This window comes from Pteropus medius, unplaced genomic scaffold, assembly GCF_902729225.1.
Source record: "Pteropus medius unplaced genomic scaffold, Ma_sr-lr_union100, whole genome shotgun sequence".
NCBI lineage: Eukaryota > Metazoa > Chordata > Mammalia > Chiroptera > Pteropodidae > Pteropus > Pteropus medius.
The window spans coordinates 4,802,908-4,822,842 of record NW_024349797.1 but is presented as its reverse complement, the minus strand read 5'-3'; the positions used below and the strand labels follow the sequence as shown (position 1 = coordinate 4,822,842).

The 19,935-nt window shown below is 46.5% G+C and overlaps 1 protein-coding gene across 2 annotated transcripts in view; it reads left to right on the top strand.

Annotated features, from left to right (window-relative positions):
* Positions 1–16,404, top strand: part of POMT2 (protein O-mannosyltransferase 2) — a 38,890-nt gene extending 22,486 nt beyond the window's left edge. The window contains exons 11-21 of one of the 2 annotated variants that reach the window (XM_039883897.1): positions 2,407–2,476; positions 4,293–4,371; positions 5,518–5,669; positions 6,080–6,171; positions 7,084–7,160; positions 11,034–11,105; positions 11,413–11,472; positions 11,567–11,672; positions 12,557–12,697; positions 12,878–12,992; positions 13,809–16,404. In XM_039883897.1, the coding sequence (XP_039739831.1) occupies positions 2,407–2,476; positions 4,293–4,371; positions 5,518–5,669; positions 6,080–6,171; positions 7,084–7,160; positions 11,034–11,105; positions 11,413–11,472; positions 11,567–11,672; positions 12,557–12,697; positions 12,878–12,992; positions 13,809–13,914 (1,070 nt within the window). In that variant the 3' untranslated portion in view covers positions 13,915–16,404. The remainder of the gene's footprint in view (positions 1–2,406; positions 2,477–4,292; positions 4,372–5,517; positions 5,670–6,079; positions 6,172–7,083; positions 7,161–11,033; positions 11,106–11,412; positions 11,473–11,566; positions 11,673–12,556; positions 12,698–12,877; positions 12,993–13,808) is intronic. The other variant, XM_039883898.1, reaches the window with a different exon arrangement.
* Positions 16,405–19,935: the final 3,531 nt, after the last annotated feature.

Sequence of the window (19,935 nt, the reverse complement as noted above, 5' to 3'; positions counted from 1 at the left end):
TTTGACAATTATTTATTGTGTACCTACTATGTTCCAAGTGCTGTTGTTAGCCTATGGGATTGGCAGTGAGCAAGACAGATAAGATCTCGCTCTTAGACCTGTCATTTTGAAGCCAGAGAGCAGGGCCAAGACTCAGAATTAATCCAGAAGAGGTTACCAGGACATGCCACCAGAGGCTGGTGAATAGCCCCAGCTGAGGTACATGGTGTCTGCTCTCATTTCTAATTTAGAGCACACCAAGCATCGCAGACCCCCGCACATAGTACAGCTCTAATTGTCTTGATATAATAGAGTGCTGCTGCCCACTGGTCATCCCTGGACTGGGCTAGTTAGTTGGAGATTTGAGGGCCTGCCAGTCCTGTGGTTGATGTCTGGTGCCTCACTCAATGCCTGCTGATCTGCCTCTGCCTGGCCTGGGCAAAGTTGCTCTGAAGCACACCTCTTGGGCTCTTAATACTTTATGACATGGGCTATATCTGGATCTTATTTTTTTCGGTCAGACAGCTAGCTACCTGCAGGCTGTGCCTTCTGCTGCAACTGCAAAGGGAACAGAGGGCATCTCCCACTCACCTTCTGAGCCCCTGCAGATTGTCCTATGCCATAGGTATTCTCTGTGACTCCTCAGCAAATACCACCTGGCTCAGCCTGTCTCAAGTCAGCTGCTTCTGAGCCTTTACGGGGAAGTGGCAGATGCTCATCTGAATTCACCTTCTTTCTTATTTTCTCTACTTTTTCTTCTTGCTGTGGTTTCTAGACTAGAAATGTGGCATACACAACCACTGTCTTTGCATCTTACTCCTCAGTAATGTAAATTACGGTAGTCTTGAGCAGGGTCTGTTTCTATACCTTTTTAATACTGGTATTGGTTGTGTTTTGATTCAACAGGCCAAACTGAGGTGGTTTATCACAGGAAAGTGTTATGAGGGAAGACCAGCTTTACTTCAAAAGTCATGGGGGCACGGGCCAAATCTTTAAACATCCGTGGTCTGTTATTCTGTTGTGCTTCTAGGTTAAAATAGTTGCATTTCACCCAAGCAACTAAGGATGTGTGTGAAGGTAGATAGCTGTAAGCACTATGGGAAGTGGGAACTGTGTGGACTATGGTCTTTGAGTCCTTGATGGCTATGTATGCCCTCCCTGCCAAATTTATATGAAATAAAACTTCCTCCCCATTGACTTTTTTGTCATCTTGCTGATTAATCTTTTAAAAAGACCTTAAAAGCCCACGTAGGAATGGGCATCTCTGTGGTTGAGTTCTCTAATTTTCTTGATAGCTAGTGATTTGTGCTCACAGATTTGTCTTCCTGACCTTGATTGTTAGTATCTCACTGTTTGGGATGGAAATTTGCAAGGATCTTTCTGTGTTGCTGTGATTTATGCTGATTCCTTTTCCATTGTCGTCACATTTCTAGATCCTGATTGGTCTTGACTTCTAGATGACACAGAAGTACAGTTGAGTCTTGAACAACATGGGAGTTAAGGGTGCTGACCCCTTGCCTAGTTGAAAATCCACGTAAAACTTTTGACTCCTCAAAAACTTAACTATTAATAATAGCCTACTGTTGACCAGAAGCCTTACTGATAACGTCAATTAATACATATTTTGTATATTATATACATATTATATACTGAATTCTTAGAATAAAGTAAGCTAGAGAAAAGAAAATGTTATTAAGAAAACCATAAAGAAGAGAAAATACATTTCCAGTATTTATTGAAAAAAATCCACATATGAACGGATCTGCGCAGTTCAAACCCATGTTACTCAACAGTCAACTGTAGTCCCTTTCTTGCATCATTTCATCATTTTCTTTGCCTTACACTTAGCAAGTGTATTGCCAGAGACAGGATTATCAGTGGCAAAATTTGCAGGGTTTAACATTTGATTTTGAGGAGAGCTGGGCAAATGGTAATTTGCATGGGATTAATTTATGGAACTGTTTTTACTACTAAAAGAAAGCTCTTATTACTATGTGGCTTCTCAGCTTAAAAATCTTCCAGTGCCTGTCAGATTAAGGCTACATTTCTTAGCTTGGCATCCATAGTTTCGCCCCACTTTTCACACAGTCATCTGTTCCCACTCTCCTTCCTACTCACCCACCTTAACAATATGAAACCATTTTGCCATTCATCAGATGAGTGTTGTTATTTCCTGCCTCTATGCCTTTTCCCAACTTGTTCATCTGAAAAAATTCTCTCCCTTTTTAAAAAGACTTTTCAAGCGTTAGTTTTAGGACTTAGTTAGTCCTCTGTGACAGGGGCCTTTTCTCTCTGGTCTCACAGCACTCTGTTGGTACCTCTGGCACATACCACATTGTACTATAACTCTTTACCAGTAGGCACTCAATCAGTACTTGCCTAATGAGTGAATGATTTCAGATATCAATACGTGTTTCCTCTTGGCAGATCCCCTAGACCCTTCATTCCCAGTGGAGTTTGTAAGACATGGAGACATCATTCGACTAGAACATAAAGAGTAAGTAAATTTGCTGTTTGGGATAAATGAGTGGTATGGGCACCCAAAGTAGAGAGTTCTTTTTAAGCTGGAAATAAACAAGTCAGATTTGGATGAGTCTCTAGTAAATGGAACAAGGCTGCTGTGCTAGGATGGGCATAGAACCATTTTAGGAAGGTTGATGAAATAAGCAGGCCAGCCTTTGCCTGCCTATTTTGGCTTTGGGGAGCTATGAACTTTAATGTACCTTTCAGCTTCCCTTTTCCTAGAGGAAAAAAGAAAAAATTTGAGTTGCCCAAAGCTGCTTCTTAAATGGCCGCCTTTAGAAAGATGTAGGAGTCTGTTTTCAAAAATATGGCAAGCTAGTTTATTTAGCCAATGTTCTCACTGCAAATGACTAATAATACAGAAACTGGAATATAAATATAAAACTGGAATAATATAAAAACATCTTCTTAAAAGCATTGTAGAGCTGACAAGATAGTAAGGAGTTACCAGGGCAAAATCTAAGTGAAAGAGGTAATCTAGAGAAATAAGGAGACACTGCAGCCACTTCTGCCTTGATCCCACAATCTTGAGTTTTGATCTTTGGTTTTGAATGCCTCTTGAGAGAGGGAGTTTTAAAGTCAAAGCTCTAGGCTAACTCAAAGTGGTAAATTTATTAAGTGATCCTTCCCCCAAATTTGGAGCCACAAAAGGCTTAGGGTAAGGGTAAATCTGCCCTATCCATGTATGCCCGGGAAAAGTTGCTTAGGTACAAGTAGAGTGTGCTTGGGAGAGTTCAGGCATCAGGTTGGGGGGCACTATCTCTGGTTCCTGAGAAGTCAGAACTACTAGTTGATCCTCATATGGATTTGCAGCCCAAATTTATTTCACTGGATGGTCTCAAAATCTTCAAACCATAAATTTAAATGAACATGATCCTAGACTAGTAATGTCTCCTAGCTGCCTGGCTAAAAGCAAATGTAGATCTTCTTTTGGGAAAGACATTGTCATCTATTCTAATAAACAGTTTTTCAGTGACAGTGAATAGTACATAGTAAAAAAATAACTGAACACACAAGGAAATAGGACACCACGTGCAAGAATCAATAGGAACAAAGACAGAAGCAGCCATCAAAAGTTTCGTATACTAGAATTATTAGATACAGATTTTTTTTTTTTAAATCAGAGATTTTAAACAGAAAAACTTTGAGCTGAGCAGTGGATTTTCTGGTTAGTAGGATTATGGTTACTTAACTTTTTAATTTTATCATTAAATAATTTAAATTTTATTAATAAATTAAACTTTATTGATTATTAAGTTTTAATTTTGAAAATTTCCAAAGTTTTTATAAAGCATTTTTTTTTTATTATGGATAAAAATAAGAACTAGTATAAAAAGCACAATGTAAATAAAAGCCAAATTAAACCCTCACTTTCCCCAGAGATCCTCACTTTATAAAACTGATGATAGGAATAGAGCAAATGGGAGAGAGGAGGTTTACCTATTTCAGGCATGTGTACATTACAGACTTAAATTCTCTCCTCCCCACACCTGTACACTAAGTGCTTCAGAACCACCAGATGTGTTAAAGTCATTACCGCCTGCTCCCTACCTAAAGTTAGCCTGTTTTGGGGCATGTAGTCCAGTACTCCTGCCATTTGTCCCTCCTGGTTTGGGCAATTCTCTGGATATTATTAGTAAATAGGCAAGAAGTTCCTGATATGTTGGATTTAATAATCAGATTCTAATTTTTCTTATTCTAACAGATGACTCTGAGTATCCTTTGTAAAAGGAGAAACATTGCTATCTCTTTTCTTCAAAATAATGGCACTTCTTTCTTTTAACTTCTAGGACTTCTCGGAACTTGCACAGTCACTATCATGAGGCCCCCCTGACCCGGAAGCACTATCAGGTCACTGGCTATGGCATAGTAAGTGAGCTACTGGAATGTGAGCAGGATGTAAAAAATCGTGGGGCCTGGCTCAAGGCCATGTGGCGTAACACATCCCCCTCAGAATTCTGGGATGTTCCTAAGGATTGGAGACTGCCCAGGGATGCTCTTAGCATTTGGGAACTTTTTGGCTAGGCTTGCTGTGGGAAAAGCAGCCTATGAAATCTGTCGCTGTCTTTCTCTCTCCTCCCATAATAACCATGCAATTTTTATGTTCTGACACTTAATAAATGTCAAATTTGAATACTGTTTGGTTCCTTTTAAAATCACATTGGACATAGGAGCCGCAGACCCACAATATGACTCCAGATGAATATATAAGTTTATCTCTTCTAGATCCCAAATTCTCTTTGGCCTTATTCTTAAGGATTACTTTCTTCTTCTGCAGAGGGATGTTAACCACATTGCTTTTGGATTTTTACTACCTTGAAGTGATACGAGTAATAGAGGAAGCTGAATGAATACTTATCGCTTGGGGAATAATTTGAAGACAAAACAACTAGTAGGCAGTTAGACTTATGACTATCATCTACATTCCTTGCCAGTAAATATTCAAGATTCCTTAAGGTGGACCTCCCAACTCTTTATTTGCTCATCGAACTGATGCTAGAGCCAAGACTCTGAACTTCATCCGTTTCTCGGGGCCTCTCCAAGAGAATTAGACACAATGGTCTTAATTTCCAAATTTCCAAAGTATACTATCCAGGCCAGACCTTTCTGGCTTAGATGAGTAGGTGTCCAGATGGCCAAGGAAATGGATGCAAATGACCCAAATCTATTTCTGTTGTCTCAGAGTGATGTCTTGAGTTTGGTTGGAGGGCAAAAACGTCTATTTAGATAGAATTTAAACTCTAGTCCTGTGAAGTGAAGGATTGGACTTCAGATTCCAGGAGTTACACTATGTTTTTTTTGTTTGTAATAGTGAGTGCTGGGGCAGAACCCATCACCTCGGATAGTTCCATGGCCCTCTTGTTCCCTTTCCTGCCTCCGTCATTGAAGCTGATTTAGTCTCTGGCCTTTGTAACATGATGGCATCTAAAAGGGTGGCTCTCTCCTTTTTCTGACATGTCTTCTCTAGTCATCTTACTTTCTTTGTATTTTTTTTTTTCTTGATTTATGTGGCAGAATGGGACAGGGGATTCAAATGATTTCTGGCGGATTGAGGTTGTTAACAGAAAATTTGGAAACCGGATCAAAGTGCTGAGAAGTCGAATTCGCTTCATTCATCTGGTCACAGGTTGTGTCCTGGGCTCCTCGGGAAAGATTCTGCCCAAGTGGTGAGTCTTTGGGTTTTTTTTTTCTCTTTCACACTACAAAGACTATACCAGAAGCTTCCATTTCCCAATTTTCAATGTTTACCTCTTGTTGGCTTATTTTTAGTGGTGGGGGGAGAAAAGGCATCACGTCTGTATAGAGCACAGAACTCCAGAGTTCTTTTGGTGTTTTATGTGTTGTGATAGCTGAATGTTTGACATCTGGCTTGTGACAACTTTCTGGATCTATATGTCTTTCTAAAATGGGAATACTGTATGCTAGGGTAGTTGTGAAATATGGTAGTGTGAGGGTGCAAAAAGCACTTCCACTGAGTCGAAAAGAGAGGGGTTCCATGAATTCAAGAGCAGTCGACAGTGCTGCCCTCCAGTGAGTTTCAGGTCTTCTGAGCGACATCTGTAACTACTTTTCTCAGGGGCTGGGAGCAGGTGGAAGTTACTTGCACTCCATACCTTAAGGAAACCCTGAACTCCATCTGGAATGTGGAGGACCATATCAATCCTAAATGTGAGTGAGGTCACTTCCTGGGCTGGCTCTGAAGGGAAACATAAGTAATTCTTATCTTAGAAAAATAAACCTCTTCGCATGTTCCTTGCCTCTTGCTGGATTGGACTCTTCTCCCCCTTGCCACCTGTAATGCAGGCCTGTCTGTCTTGTCTCCTTCTGGACTCTTCTGTCTCCTGCACCACGAGTACCTCCTCACCCTCAAGGCTTGGAGCAGGCTGGTACTTTCCCCTGTGTCCCTGTGTGGAGTTCCACCCCTCCCTACAACCAGTCAACGCTTTTACATAAAGTGACAGCCACAGCCCTTGATCTGGGCCCCACAGCTATACTCCCAGGCTCCAGTTTGACATTTCCACTTCAGTGTCATCTTCAACTCAGTGAGTCTTTGGATTCATCATCTGTCCTCCTAAATTATTCTCTTCATGCTTCTGCTTGATTTCTCCTCTCTTCTCCGTGCTTCCCATTTCATTCTTTTTACACCTAATTTAACCAACCAATAATTAATAACTCTTTATTGAGTATGATGAGAATAATGTGGGGCCCTGGCGATATATTGCTGAATGAGATAGACTTGGTCCCTGTTCTCACAGACCTTCTGCCTAGCAGGGGAGAGCAGCATGTGAGCCAGTATCGAAACGAAGGGTGATGGTGCTGAGAGCTAGGGGAACACCACGGACAGGCCTTGTCTTCTGTTGCCTTTGTATTTCTCAGAATGCCTGATGAGAGATTAATACATGCTGAATGAATAATCAAGAATTGGGCCAAGCTTTCTTCCATCTCCTCAAAACTTTCACCTACTTGGTGGTCAGCTTGTCAGGAAAGCTACCCTCAGACTCTGGCAGTGGTGTGGATAACATGGACAGCAAGGAGAGAGAATGAATGATCAAAGTTTTCTCCTGTCATTTCTTTTTCTAGTACCAAACATCAGCCTGGATGTGCTGCAGCCAAGTTTTCCTGAGATCTTGCTGGAGTCCCACATGGTGATGATCCGGGTACTATGGCCCCCTCCCATTTGGTGGTTTCTCTAAGAGCTCTGGACCATCCACAAATTCGGATCACAGATCAGTAGCCATGGTATAGATCTACTGCCCCTTATGGAGGACTTTGGAAGTGTCTTCACCTACTGGTTTAATTGATCTTTAAAGGCATTTCCCTTATCACAGAATGATCATGGTAATGATGATGGTGATAATGGCGATGGTAGTGAACACTTATGTATTTCTTATGTGCTAGGCTGTACTCTAAGCACTGTACATATATTAACTTATTTAATACTTATTTTAGTCCTATGGAGATTATTGTTCCCAGTTTACAGATGAGGGAATTGAGACACAGTGAGATTAAGGAATTTGCCTAGGGTCACACAGTTAAATATAAGAGGTGGATCCAGGCTTCAAAGCCAGGCTAGCAGAATTTCAAAGTCAGTGCTAGTTACTACTGCACTCCTCGGCTTCAGTGATTCTCAAATCAGTTCAGGTGGCAGAGCCCCTGAAAAATCAGAGTGTTCTTGGTTGAAGATGAGACACTGATAGTTCATCCATTGTATGAAATTAGGATCAACTTGAATGAATAGCTAGTTTGAGTGTGTGATTTACATGTAGCATAAAATCTCAACCACAAGCCCACTCATGTTCTCAGACAGAAACACACCATTTAGGGGGCATGGTTGATTTTTTTTAAGGTTTTCTAAGACTTAGTATTTGTACTCTGTATCATTAGTAGCTGATAGCAGTTGAAGCATCACAGGTTTAAGAATAACTGAGAGAGGAACTCTCTATTTTTATTAAATTTATTGGGGTGACATTAGTTGATAAAATTATGTAGGTTTCAAGTGTACAGTTGCATAATACATCATCTGTATACTGCATTGTGCGTTCACCACCCAGAGTCAATCTCCTTCCGTCACCATATGTTTGACCCCCTTTGCTCTTTTCTATCTCCCCCCACCTCCTTTCCCTCTGATAACCACTAAACTGTTGTCTGTGAGTTTTTGTTTGATGATTTGTCTTATTTATTGCTTTCAGTTTTATATCCTACGTATGAATGAAATTATATGGTTCTCACCTTTTTCTGTCTGACTTATTTTGCTTAGCATGATAATCTCAAGATCCATCTATGCTGTCACAAAGGGCAGTATTCATCTTTTCTTATGGCTGAATAATATTCTGTTGTATATATATATATATACTACATTTTCTTTATCCTGTCATCTATTGAAGGACACTTTGGTTGTTTCCATGTCTTGGCCACCGTGAATAATGCTGCAGTGAACATAGGGACGCATATATCTTTACAGTTAACTGTTTTCCAATTTTGCGGGGAGATACCCAGAAGAGAGATTGCTGGGTCATATGGTAATTCTATTTGTAATTTTTAATGTTTTGAGGAACCTCCATGCTGTTCTCCGTAGTGGCTGCACCAGTTTACATTCTCACCCGTGGTTCCTTTTTCCTCACATATTCTCTAGCAGTTGTTATTTCTTGTCTTATTGATGACAGCCATTCTAACAGGTATGAGGTAGTATCTCATTGTGGTTTTGGTTTGTGTTTCCCTAATAGCTAGTGAAGTTGAGCATCTTTTCAGATATCTGTTGACTGTTTGTATGTCTTCTTGGGAAAAGTGTTTGTTCAGGTCCGAGAGTAGAAATCTTTAAATTGACAAATTCTACCCACTAGCTTAAATTTTTCCCTGTGAGTTAGAGAAATCCTGCTGCAGCTTTGATGTGTAGGGGGAGACCCCTTTACTCTGGTTTGGGGGAAACCGGTGTTCTGTAGGATTGATGTTTAAGGATCACTGTATCTCAAGCCAGAGATGTGATTACCACTCTACCCACAGGGTTACAGAGAGGTGTAGCAATTGTTATTTTTCCCCTGATGAGCCATTGTCAAGTGGACTTTTCTGGAAGTGATTATGTAAGCAGTATCAGTAAATATAGTTGACTTAAGTCACCAGATTAAATTTTAAAACTTCAAATTTTGTCATTTCTGCACATCGAGAGGTAATGAATTGCCATTAAGCAATCTCTGGGTCACTTCTCCTCTGACTCTGCTTGTAGCTGTCACGGTGGCCTGATGATACAGCTCTTTTGAATATGTGCCTGTCAGTCAAAATATCATTATGGGTCTGGATAGAATTTTAAGACTAAGTCTAAATAGTCTCATTTCTTCTTTCATTATCTAAGAGATAGAGTCAAAGAAGAAAAAGGATATAGGGCACCTTTCTTACTCAGCCAATGTAGAGTCAGGGTGCGGAGAGACTGAAATAGTTCAGACCATAGAAACCGCAGGAGAGAGGGTTTTTCTGCCAGCTGAGTGGAGAGTCTAAGGCCTGGGTGGAAAAGGCTGCCTTACCTGTGAGTTTAGTTGGACAGGCCCACTCTAGTTTTTAAGCATAGTGAATAACGTACAAATGCACATACCTATAATGGTTACAGATTTTTCCTTCCTTTTATATCTTGGTTTAGTAAAGGGGCTGGATTTCTCAGAGTATACTGGAGTGAATAGGATGTCTTTGACTTGTTATACCTGGCTGGAGTCCCCAAGTTTGGGACTGAACTATACTCGTTTGAAGGAATTGATTTCACTCTGCAGATGCTCTGGGATCCAGAACGATTCATTCTTCATTCTGAGGCCCTTCAGATAGCCATAGTGGTTGAGGGTTTGTGCAGCTGGCTCCTGGGTCCGACATCCCCCATGGCACTTTTGATCCTGGAGAAGCAACCCAGCCACCATGGGGAGGCCTCGAGGACTTAGTAAAGCACTGGGTGGCAGTTCACTGAGCCATACGTCCTGAATCTTTCTTTAGCTAGACCAGTGGTTTTCAACAGAAGGTGATTTTTCCTCCCAGAGGATATTTGGCAATGTCTGGAGACATTTCTGGCTGGCGTAAATGAGGGGTAGGGGGGCCTCTGGCATCTAGTGAGCAGAGGCCAAGGTTGTTAAACATCTTGCACTGCACAGTACAGCCCCACACCAAAGCCTTCAGCCCAAAATGTCAGTAGGATTGAGGAAGAGAACCCCCGACCTGACTCATAGCACCGTGCTCCTCTTCTGGGCATGCCTTCTCAGTGTGTCCTGGAAATGAGGCTAGTGCCCATCCTGATGGCCAGTATCCAGGATCCCGATTCTTTTCCTTCCTGTTTCAGCAAAGGCCTGATTTTGCCATGTGGAGACAGGTGGTTGAATATTTTTGGCTACTGGATTAAAGGAGCTGGGGCTGGGTCCTTCAGGCTATGTGCATTCTCACCAGAGTGACAGCATTTTCAGTGGGTAAAATGTGTTCTTGGAGAGCCAGACCTTAATTTTTTAATGTATAAAGCACAGGTATTCATACAGGATATAAACGTATTTACAGTGTAGCTATGGTATTAAAATGGCAGGGGGGCGTGTTTAGGGAAGAAAAATCTGAAAAGTTTGGGAGGAGATAAAATGAAAAAAGTTGAGAAACACTAAAGTAAAATTTTTAAAGTCTAGGAACTCATTGGCATTTCTGGGTTTGTGTTTGAAGTTGACCTTACGAGGGAACAAATAAGTCAGTCCTGATTTTTTTATGCCCCACCTTCACCCTCTGGACACTTATCTTTGGCCTGAAGGAAACAGATCCTTCATTCCTTTTTTTCTCCAGCAGAGAGGGTCTGACGGGACTGTCTTTGGTGGGAACTGGAGGCTCTCTCATTGGGAGAAGTAAGGTGGCTGGAAGCCGGTGGTCAGTGACTGAGAATGAGCGCTTTGTTCTTCCCTGCAAGCGAAGGTGGGGGAGGGGGTTTCTCTTGACACTTGGCCATGTATCAGAGATACCAGTGCCTCACATTTCTGTCAGCCCTCTCCATCTGCCTTGACTAGCTTTTCTTTGCCACTTTCCTGTAGGGTAACAATGGCCTCAAACCCAACGACAATGAATTCACATCCAAACCCTGGCACTGGCCTATCAACTATCAGGTAGGGCCCAAGGCTAGAGCTTCTCCTGGGAAAAGGACCTGAGAAAGAGACCTTTGAGACTGGGCAAGGGAGATGTGCTGGGTTGACAGGGTGAAGTCTTGCCTGGCATAGGGTGGCCAGAGATGGGGCTCTGTTTTCTGCCCTGATTCTAACCCAGCCTTCCCAGAGAGTTCGTGTAGAATGTGCACCCTCTGAGCCTTCTCTACAGGCTCCCGTCTGTGAACGGTGACCGATCTTTCTCCCCCTGGAACGCACGCAGCTGGGATGAACTGGGCCCTGGATCAGCAGTGTGTCCTCTGCTCCACAGGGCCTGCGCTTCTCAGGGATCAACGATACAGACTTCCGAGTGTATCTGCTCGGCAACCCGGTGAGTGCCCACATGTGCCCGGCTCGGACCCTCAGGCCGGGCCTGTGGAGAGCTGCGGCTTTCCTCTCACCTTCCTGATCTCATTTCCATGCAGGTGGTTTGGTGGCTGAATCTCTTGAGCATCGCCCTCTACCTCCTGTCAGGGAGCATCATTGCTGTGGCTGTGCAGAGAGGGGCCCATCTGCCTGCGGAGGTTGAAGGTCAGGTTCCTTGGCCTCTCCCTCCCTTGCAATCAAGGGAAGGCCTGCCTAGTGATGGGCCACTCTTTCCCTTCTCGTTTGCTTTTTAAAGCTCACAGTCAACAAATGCCTGGTGCTACATCCTCCCAACGATCCTATATGGTAGGGATTGCTATCTCTGTTCTGTGGATTAGGAAACCAAGGCACAAGAGGTTAAGAAACTTGTTCCAAGACATGTACTAGAGCTGAGGTTCAAACCCAGCAGTCTGAGTTCAGTCTTCACTTTTAACTTCTGTGTTCTATACAGAGCTGCCCATCTTTTCTCTTCTGCTCCCTCTTGTTTCATGGCCCTGTCCCCTAGTGGGGTAGAGAAGAGCCCCCAGGGCATGATCTCTGGGATCTCATCCTAGTGCTGCTTCTGGTAACTTCAGCTGCCAGGCCATGGAGCACAGTGTCTGAGGCTTTCACACAGGCTCTTTTTTCCTCTGCAGCTACCTGACTCATAGCACCGTGAATAGCCATAGCTCTTCTCTCCCACCTGCATCCTTGTCTCTGACCTTACCCCTGCCCTGTCTGCCATTGCAAAGATCTGTATGGCAGCAAAGATGTGGGAGATGGAAGTAGTGGGGAAGCCGTGCTGCCTCCTGCTGGTGTTTGGTGCCTCTGCCGTGGGTGCTGTGGCCTCACCAGGCTGGGTCGTGAGCAGGCTTTTTGAGAACCAGTTGCTCCTCTCTTCTGCCAGCTGCCAGAGGGCTGTTTGGCTTGGTCCAGATGAGGGAAGGAAGGGCCAATGAGGTGATGTGGCTTATTTAAGTCACATAGCAAGGAAGCGGCAGAGCTGTACTAGAGTGTGGGACCCCTGCCCCTCCCTGTCTGCTGACTAGGGCTGTGCTCCTTGGGTCCAGGGCTGTCCGAGGTCCTGCTGCGAGGAGGTGGTCAGCTGTTGCTTGGCTGGGTGCTCCATTACTTCCCCTTCTTCCTGATGGGCCGGGTCCTCTACTTCCACCACTACTTCCCAGCCATGCTCTTCTCCAGCATGTTGACAGGTCAGCACTGCCCACCTGGTCTTGGTGATAAGGGTGGAGGACGGGGAGGGGAAGAGGCCACCATTGAGCAGCATTGCTGACACTGAGTCTCTGCTGCACTGACCTGGGCAGCCCCTTTCTGTTGCATCTGTGGAAGTCATCCTTTGACGGGCTATGCTAAGTTTCCCTTTTCTCCGCTAGGTGTTCTGTGGGATACTCTCCTCCGGCTCTGTGCTTGGAGCCTGGCTTCTTTTTCTCTGGCCAGTAGCATCCATGTGCTGGGAGTCCTGAGCCTGGTCCTGGGAACTGCCTACAGGTGAGCATCCCCTGCACCTTGCATTGCTGCTCCCTGGCCCAACCCTGATGCCTCAGCCCTGGATGCATTTTTTAATTCCCTGGGGTGCTTCCAAGGCATACAGGTGCCTGGGTCCTATTTCCAGAGGTTCTGATAAAGTCGAGCCCAGTTTGGACCCTGTCAACCACAGCTTTCAAAGCTCCTCAAGTGACCCTACTGTGCAGCCAAATAGGAGAAACATGAAACTCTGTATTCTTTCCTTGGCCAGTGGTTCCCAGCTTTTGTGCCAGTGGCACACTTGGAGGGCACCTCTCTTTAGGCACAGTGGCTCCCTCCTGGAATAGTGCTCCACGGGGTAAGAGAGAGGGTGGGTTGAGAGGCATGGGGTGTGTGGTGTGCCTCAGAATAGTTGGAAAGAGGGTGTTGTTTGGAAAGCCACCCTGCTCGCTCCACCTTGCCAATCTCACAGATCCCTTGTTGAGAGTCACTGGCTTTTAGGGGCCAGGGGGCAACATAAAAATGTGAGCAGGGAATGGCGACCTGTGTCACCATTTAACAAATACTTTGGGCCAGACCCCTGGACTAGTCTCTCTCCTGGGCCTCTGGGGAAGAACCCTTTCCTTTATTGTCATTAAATCAGCATCTACTAAGCTCTCAGGCTACAGTGTGCCGGTGGTGCACTCAGGCAGACGTGGCTATGAAAGGGAGTGGGTCTTGTAGGTAGAGAAGATCTGACGAGCTCCAGCAGGAGGAGCTGAATTTCAGAGTCTGCCTTGCTGCTCGTCTCCACTGAGGCACCGGGATGCCCACTGTCTCCCTCTGGATTCTCTCTCACAGCTTCTACCTCTTCCACCCTCTTGCTTATGGGATGGTTGGTCCCCTCGCCCAGGACCCCCGAAGTCCAATGGCAGGACTGAGATGGCTGGAATCATGGGACTTTTGAAGCCGTTGCAAGGACTCCAGTCTCAGTCCAGGAATTTCCTGGGGACAGCCAGCTGTGGAGCCAGTCCCTGGACCCTCCCAGCTGTGGATGAAGCTCCCCAAGGAGCCTGAGGAATTCTGTTGCCTGCCAGGACCAAGCTCTGGGCGCATTCCTGGAATTACACAACACTGGAGAGAGCCACGGCTCTGTCTGCGGAGATTCCACCGCTGGGGATGGCTCGGCCCCAGAGGACAGCATCTCCCAGGCCTGTTTTCCCAAGTGTGCAGCATAAGGAAGGATGAGTGTGCAAGAGTGAGTGGGAGTGTGAGAGTGTGAGAGTGTATTTGTCCACATGCCTGTGGAATATAGACGGTAACTGTGGATAGCTGAGTGTCATAAACTCTAAGAAATAGTCCAGGGCTACAGTAGTATTTTCTGGTTTTTTTTTTTTTTTCCCCACACTGGATTTGGTTTGTAAATAAGACCCAGCAGTAATTATCTGACCTCCAAGAGGCTGAGAGCACTGACCCAACCTTGGGACATCACCCAGGGCAGAGCAAATAGGACTGGCAGCTGTGCTGCCCTCCTTACAAACAGCTGCAGCTGAGTACCCCTGAGCTGGAGGGCTGGCCTCCCAGCTGCTTTCCCAAGTGGCTGCTGTTGAGAAGTCTCCTGTGTGGCCCAGGTGGCTGGACTTCCTCTCTGCGGTGTGCACAGAGGATTGGGCTCCATAGCAAGGCAGCTGAGGACTTAAAAGCCCTTGGTTGGCCCTCCTTGGCCCTTAGTTCCTTGCTCTCTGAGAATGTCACATGATAAGATTGGTGGGGGGAATGGCATCCTATCCTTGGCTGCTCTGTCTTCCCACGCCCTGGGCGCCAGAGGCAGTTTCTTGATGCCCATCCCTTTCCCTCTGCATCCAGCCTGGCTGTGAGGACAGGACAGACACATTCTCCTGCGAGCTGGGAGAGCCTTTAGGCCCCTTGCTTAGCTGCCGAGAAAGACGTGCAGCAGAACAGGGGTTTGCGTGGTGCTGGTCTGGGGTCCCAGGGTGGGCTCATGTTCCTGTCACTCATTAAGTCTTCCCTGTTTTTACTTCTCTAGTCTTCCCCTGCTCCATTTCATTTCCCTTCCTCTGCGTCATTGTTTCACCAATCTCTTTTTCCCCAAAGACCCAGAGCGCCTAGAAATGCCTTAGAGCTTCTACTCTGTGTCATTTTGAAGCCCAGACAAGAAGCTCAGAGCTGTTCCTTTCACTTCCTCCCCAAATGAAAGGGATTAAAAAAACCCTTGGGTCGCAACCTAACCAACCCAAGGCCAGCCCTTCAGCCTCCTCCCTCCTCCCAGTGCATGACAGAACACTTATTTTGTCTCAGAGGGCTGTGATGCTTCAAGATTAATGATAAATCTGTGCCACACTCCATCTTCCCTCCTCTGTAGCCCCCACCAACTCTGACAGGGTCAGAGCTCTTTAGAGCATCTTCAGGAGGCGGTTGCCACGGAGACTAGAAATTGGTACCAGGGACAGGCTGTGATACCTACTGGGTGGCGGGGAGGGAAGCTTCTGGCCATGCTTAGACATTCAGACCAACTTTCACTAATGTTAATAGAGGAAATACAGCAACATCAAAAGCAAGGAAGGTTTATTAATTAGATCTGGGCCTGATGACCTCCTGCTCCCAGGGCTATAGTCCTTTTGACTTCCTCCAGCAGGAAGCACTGCCTGTGTGCTGAGTCTGGGCTGCTTGCTTAATTGCATTTCTAGAAAGGAAGGAGAGCAGGGATGGAGAACCTCTGTTCACCCCTGTCACCCCACCATTGCCCTCCCCTCCTCCCTACAGACAGCATCGGTTTCTTCTGAGTTGTATGGGGGCAGCCATCTGGGTGGGCTTTCCTGGAAGTAGGATGCAGGACTCTGCGCTTGGCTCTTAGCAAAGAACAGTGCCCCCCCCACCCATGACGCTGGGAGGTAGCTGACGTTCCCTAGTGCCTTGTGCTTCCTAATAGGAACTCTTTGGAAGGGAGGAGTGCTGAAAGAGACAGAAGGGTAGCTACTCTGAGTGAGGGTGAGGAAGGAGAAGTCTCAGGCAACTTCCTGCCCATCTCCCTGTTAATTTGGCCACACAGGGGACAAAAGTTTTCTCTGTCTCTTCCATTGCTTTCTGAGGATGAGAGAAGGAGAATTGTCTGCCCACTCCTTTTCTCCCTTCTTGCCCAGACGGGCAGATACTTCTCTGGGGACGAGGCTACATGGGTTGATGTAGCTTCACGTGCTCAGGTTCGGTTGCTGGAAGATGCTGGGCAGATGGGCTGTCAGGGTGGTGCTTTGAATATGAGCCCCAGCCTCTGGGAATTGGCAGAAATGTGACATGCCCCGCAGACTTGCTGGTGGAGGAGGAAGACATGCGTTAATCAGCCCAACCTTCAGTCAGCTTCTTGAGCCACATTTTATATTTAAAAAGTTTCCACAGATAATCAGACACTGTTTACTTTTATAATAAATAGCTCTTATTTGAACGCCACGTTGTTCTTGTTGTATTTAATTGAATCTGACTTGCCCTCTAGCTCCCAGAAAGAGATGAACAATGTTTTAAGTGCAAGAACCATTCTGTTGTGTCTGGAGTCTGAGGCCATTCTGATTCCAGAAGAGGCCCTGGGCTGGGCAGGTGAGCCTGATCTTACTCCAGGGGGCATTTGGGCCCTCCCATGTACAAGGTTACTTGAGTAATGTTGTGTTATTTTGATTTATTTAAACTTATTCCAAAATAAGTAGGAAACTAGACCTTAGTTTTTCTCTTTTAACCTGTTCACACAAGTATAGAAAGGAGTGAGAGAGAAACAGTTGTCCTCTTCTGAGACAGCTGAGGGGCCCAGCATTCTAGCATCTTCCATCCTGCTTTACCAGAGGCCCCCATCTTGGCAGGGGTCTCCTGTTATCAGGAGTGCTGTCAGGGGTCCGAAGTAGGTCAGAGCTGACTCATGTTGGACAGTAGGTGGGCGAGGAGAGGAGCAGCACTGCACTGTGAAATTGGGGGTCTTCTGGGCTGCCCGACTCCCTGCTTCCCTCTTAGCACCAAGAGTAGCTGGGGGTGGGAGAGGCAGGTGGGTCACGCAGATCTTTAGGAGATGGAAAATGCTGAGGATAGGCACATTAGAAAAGGACCAAACACTTCTTGACTGGCACAGTTTAGTTTACCAAATCCTCACACTTCTGTGACACTCAGTCCTCATAAAGGCCCGGTGAATAGTGGGGCCAGGATTAGGCACCAAGTTGGGCTTTTCCTGCTTCTCCAGCCTGGGTCTGTGACTAGAAGTACCTTACCGGAACAACCTGGCAGCCCCGGATCCCCGGGAGAGGAGACCTGGGCTCAGCTCAGAGGTGTCCAGGTTCAGCCTCTCCCTTTGTACTTTCAGTCCAACACACCGACAGCTCATCTCAGGCCCGGTGTTTCTTGCTGCACCCAGACCAATGGTTTTCTGGGAGGAAGAAAGCCCCAACTTGTAGCATTTGCCAATTTCCTTGGTGCAAATACTCCTACCATGGCCTATTTCAGGCTACCAACCTGATGTCACTGAATGAGTTGGAAATATGCCCACAGTGGGGTCTCACAAGTCATCTAAGAGCCAGTTCTAGTACGCCATTGACTTAGCCAGACCCAGTGACTTTGCCTTGGTCTGAACTATGGACACAGCTCTTGGCCACAGTGCATTAACATGAGGCAGTGGAGCATGAAGGCCTAAGGATGGGCTAGAGTGAGACCTGAGGTCAAATCTTGGCCCCACCGCTTATTAACTATGTGACCTTGGGCTAGTTACTCAACCTCTTTGCCTCTGTTCCCTCAATGGTAAAACGAGGGTATAATAGTACCTGCTTCATAGAGTTATCAAGATGAAAAGAGTTAATGATGCAAAGTGCCTTGCACAGGGACTGGACATGAATGCTCAGTAAATGCTAGCACTTTATTGTTGTTTAGGATAAATTGACCCCAATGACGGCACTGTTTCTAGAATAGTATTTGAACTTCCTTGATTAGAACCTCCTGCCCAAGTTAATGGACAGATGCCAGGCAGGGAAGGGAGCTCCTGTGACTTTTCTTCAGCTTCTCAAATGTGGATTCAGACCCTAATCTGGTTGGAATACAACACCCTGACTGCTTAGGTGCAGCTGGATTCTCAGGCCTTTTCTCCAAGGAGAGAAGAGATTAGCGTGCATAGCCCTCTCCTGCCTCCTCCTGGCTCTAGAAAGCCTAGAAAAGCTAAGGCTATTACCTCCCATTAAGTTATCAGACCCCAGACCCCATCCAAAGGAGAAAGGAGGCAAGAAGGGTCCCGAGTGTAGACAGTTGCCAGGGAGCGCAAACGGGGTGGAGTGGAAAGCTTCTGATGAGCCAGGTGGCCTGCACGGAGCGCCGGACGTCTGTACACTGAAAGAGGGAAAAGGTCTCTGGAGACGTTACCTTCCCCTGTGACCTGCTGCACCTGGCTGCAGGGCCACGGGATACCGAGCTGGAAGTCAAGTCCCTGAATACCCTTGGCTTTCTTCTCCCTTCAGCCCTCAGTCCCTTTGTGCTTTTAGCGAGGCCCTCTTGGACTCTTCTGGACACAGGCCAGGCCGCCTTACAGCCTTGCTCTCCTGCTCCATCCCAGAGGCCCCAGAGCTGTGTGGGGAGATGGGCCAGAGAGGACTAGGGGGTACTCAAACTTCTGGGTCCTTGGAAGAGGGAGAGCTGCTAGATGGTTTCATTGGGCTTGGTTGGGAACACGAAAGAGGAGTTCTGCTGAGGTCTTTAGTCCTGATTCAGGGCCAGAAGGAGAAGTTCTAGAAGGCAAGGAAGGACTCAACATTCCATACCCAGTACAGGGCTCGCCATGGAGCCGCAGCCTGTTCGTAACCGATGGCCCCAGAACACCTACTTACCTTGAATCCATGAAAACAAAGGAGGTGGACTGAGAGGCCCCCAGAGACCTCCATACCCAGCCCAGCTGTACATCAAGTACAGCTGAGGAAACTGAAGGAGAGGAGGGTACAGACTGGGAGGAGACAGGCTCAGACACTCACAAATAATGACAAACGAGGGTGAGAAATGAGCTTGCTTTCCCAGCCCTGGGCCATGGGAACTGGGCTGGGGCTTGAGGAACTTTCATCCTTGAAAGAGAAAAGTTTAGGTCTAATTGACAGGCAACTAACTTCACACCCTGAATGGCAAGCGTGAGATTCTGTGCCTGAACTTACATATTTAGTAAAATACTACTTCTATTTAAACTTTTTAAAAAGTCTTAAAAATCATGGGATAGAATGTTCGAGCTTAAGTCCCTCAATGTCCAGGTAGTGCAGAGTTCACAGCTGCTGCCCGGAAGAATGGAAGACCCTACCTTGGCCAAGCAGAGCTGGGGTCAGGAGTGGAGCCTACAGATCTCTAAAGATGGAGTCCCAGGGAATCACAGGCCTAGTTGGAAATGGCTGCAGCCTTGGCCCTGCCCCTAAGGCTGAGAGCCCTGGTGTGGGGGTGCCTCAGTCAGACCCAGAACTAGGGCAGAGGGCGCACCCAGCCTCAGCCTGGTCGCACAGGTAGGTGACTTGGCATCCCCAGGTCTGACCTTAGGAAAGAAGGAAAAGGACTCTGTGGCACAAGGTCCACAAGGTCCGCGAGGGTGGCAAACGCAACCATTTCCAAGCAATATCTGAGTGAGTCTTGTGGAGAGGTGGCTTATATAGAGCCTACCCAAGGTAATTAAATTCAACACGGTGCCCTAACTAGTAGGTGGTCATATGGTACCGCCCGTTTCCAGGTGAGAAACAGGCCCAGAGAGGCTCAACGATTTCTGTTAAGCTCTGAAGCTCGGGCATTTCCCATGCCACCAGGTCGTCTCAGGCCAGAGCTGGTTGCCTAGAGATGTGCACGCCTTGATGGACGGAGTGGGGCGGGGGCCGTGGTTGCTTTAAAGCGCCCGGGTCCCGCGGTGCGGGGTGGGGCGCTCTCGGAGCCTCGAGGCGCAGCGGCCGGAGCAGGGTCCCTAGAAGCGTCAGATAGGGGCCAGCAGGGC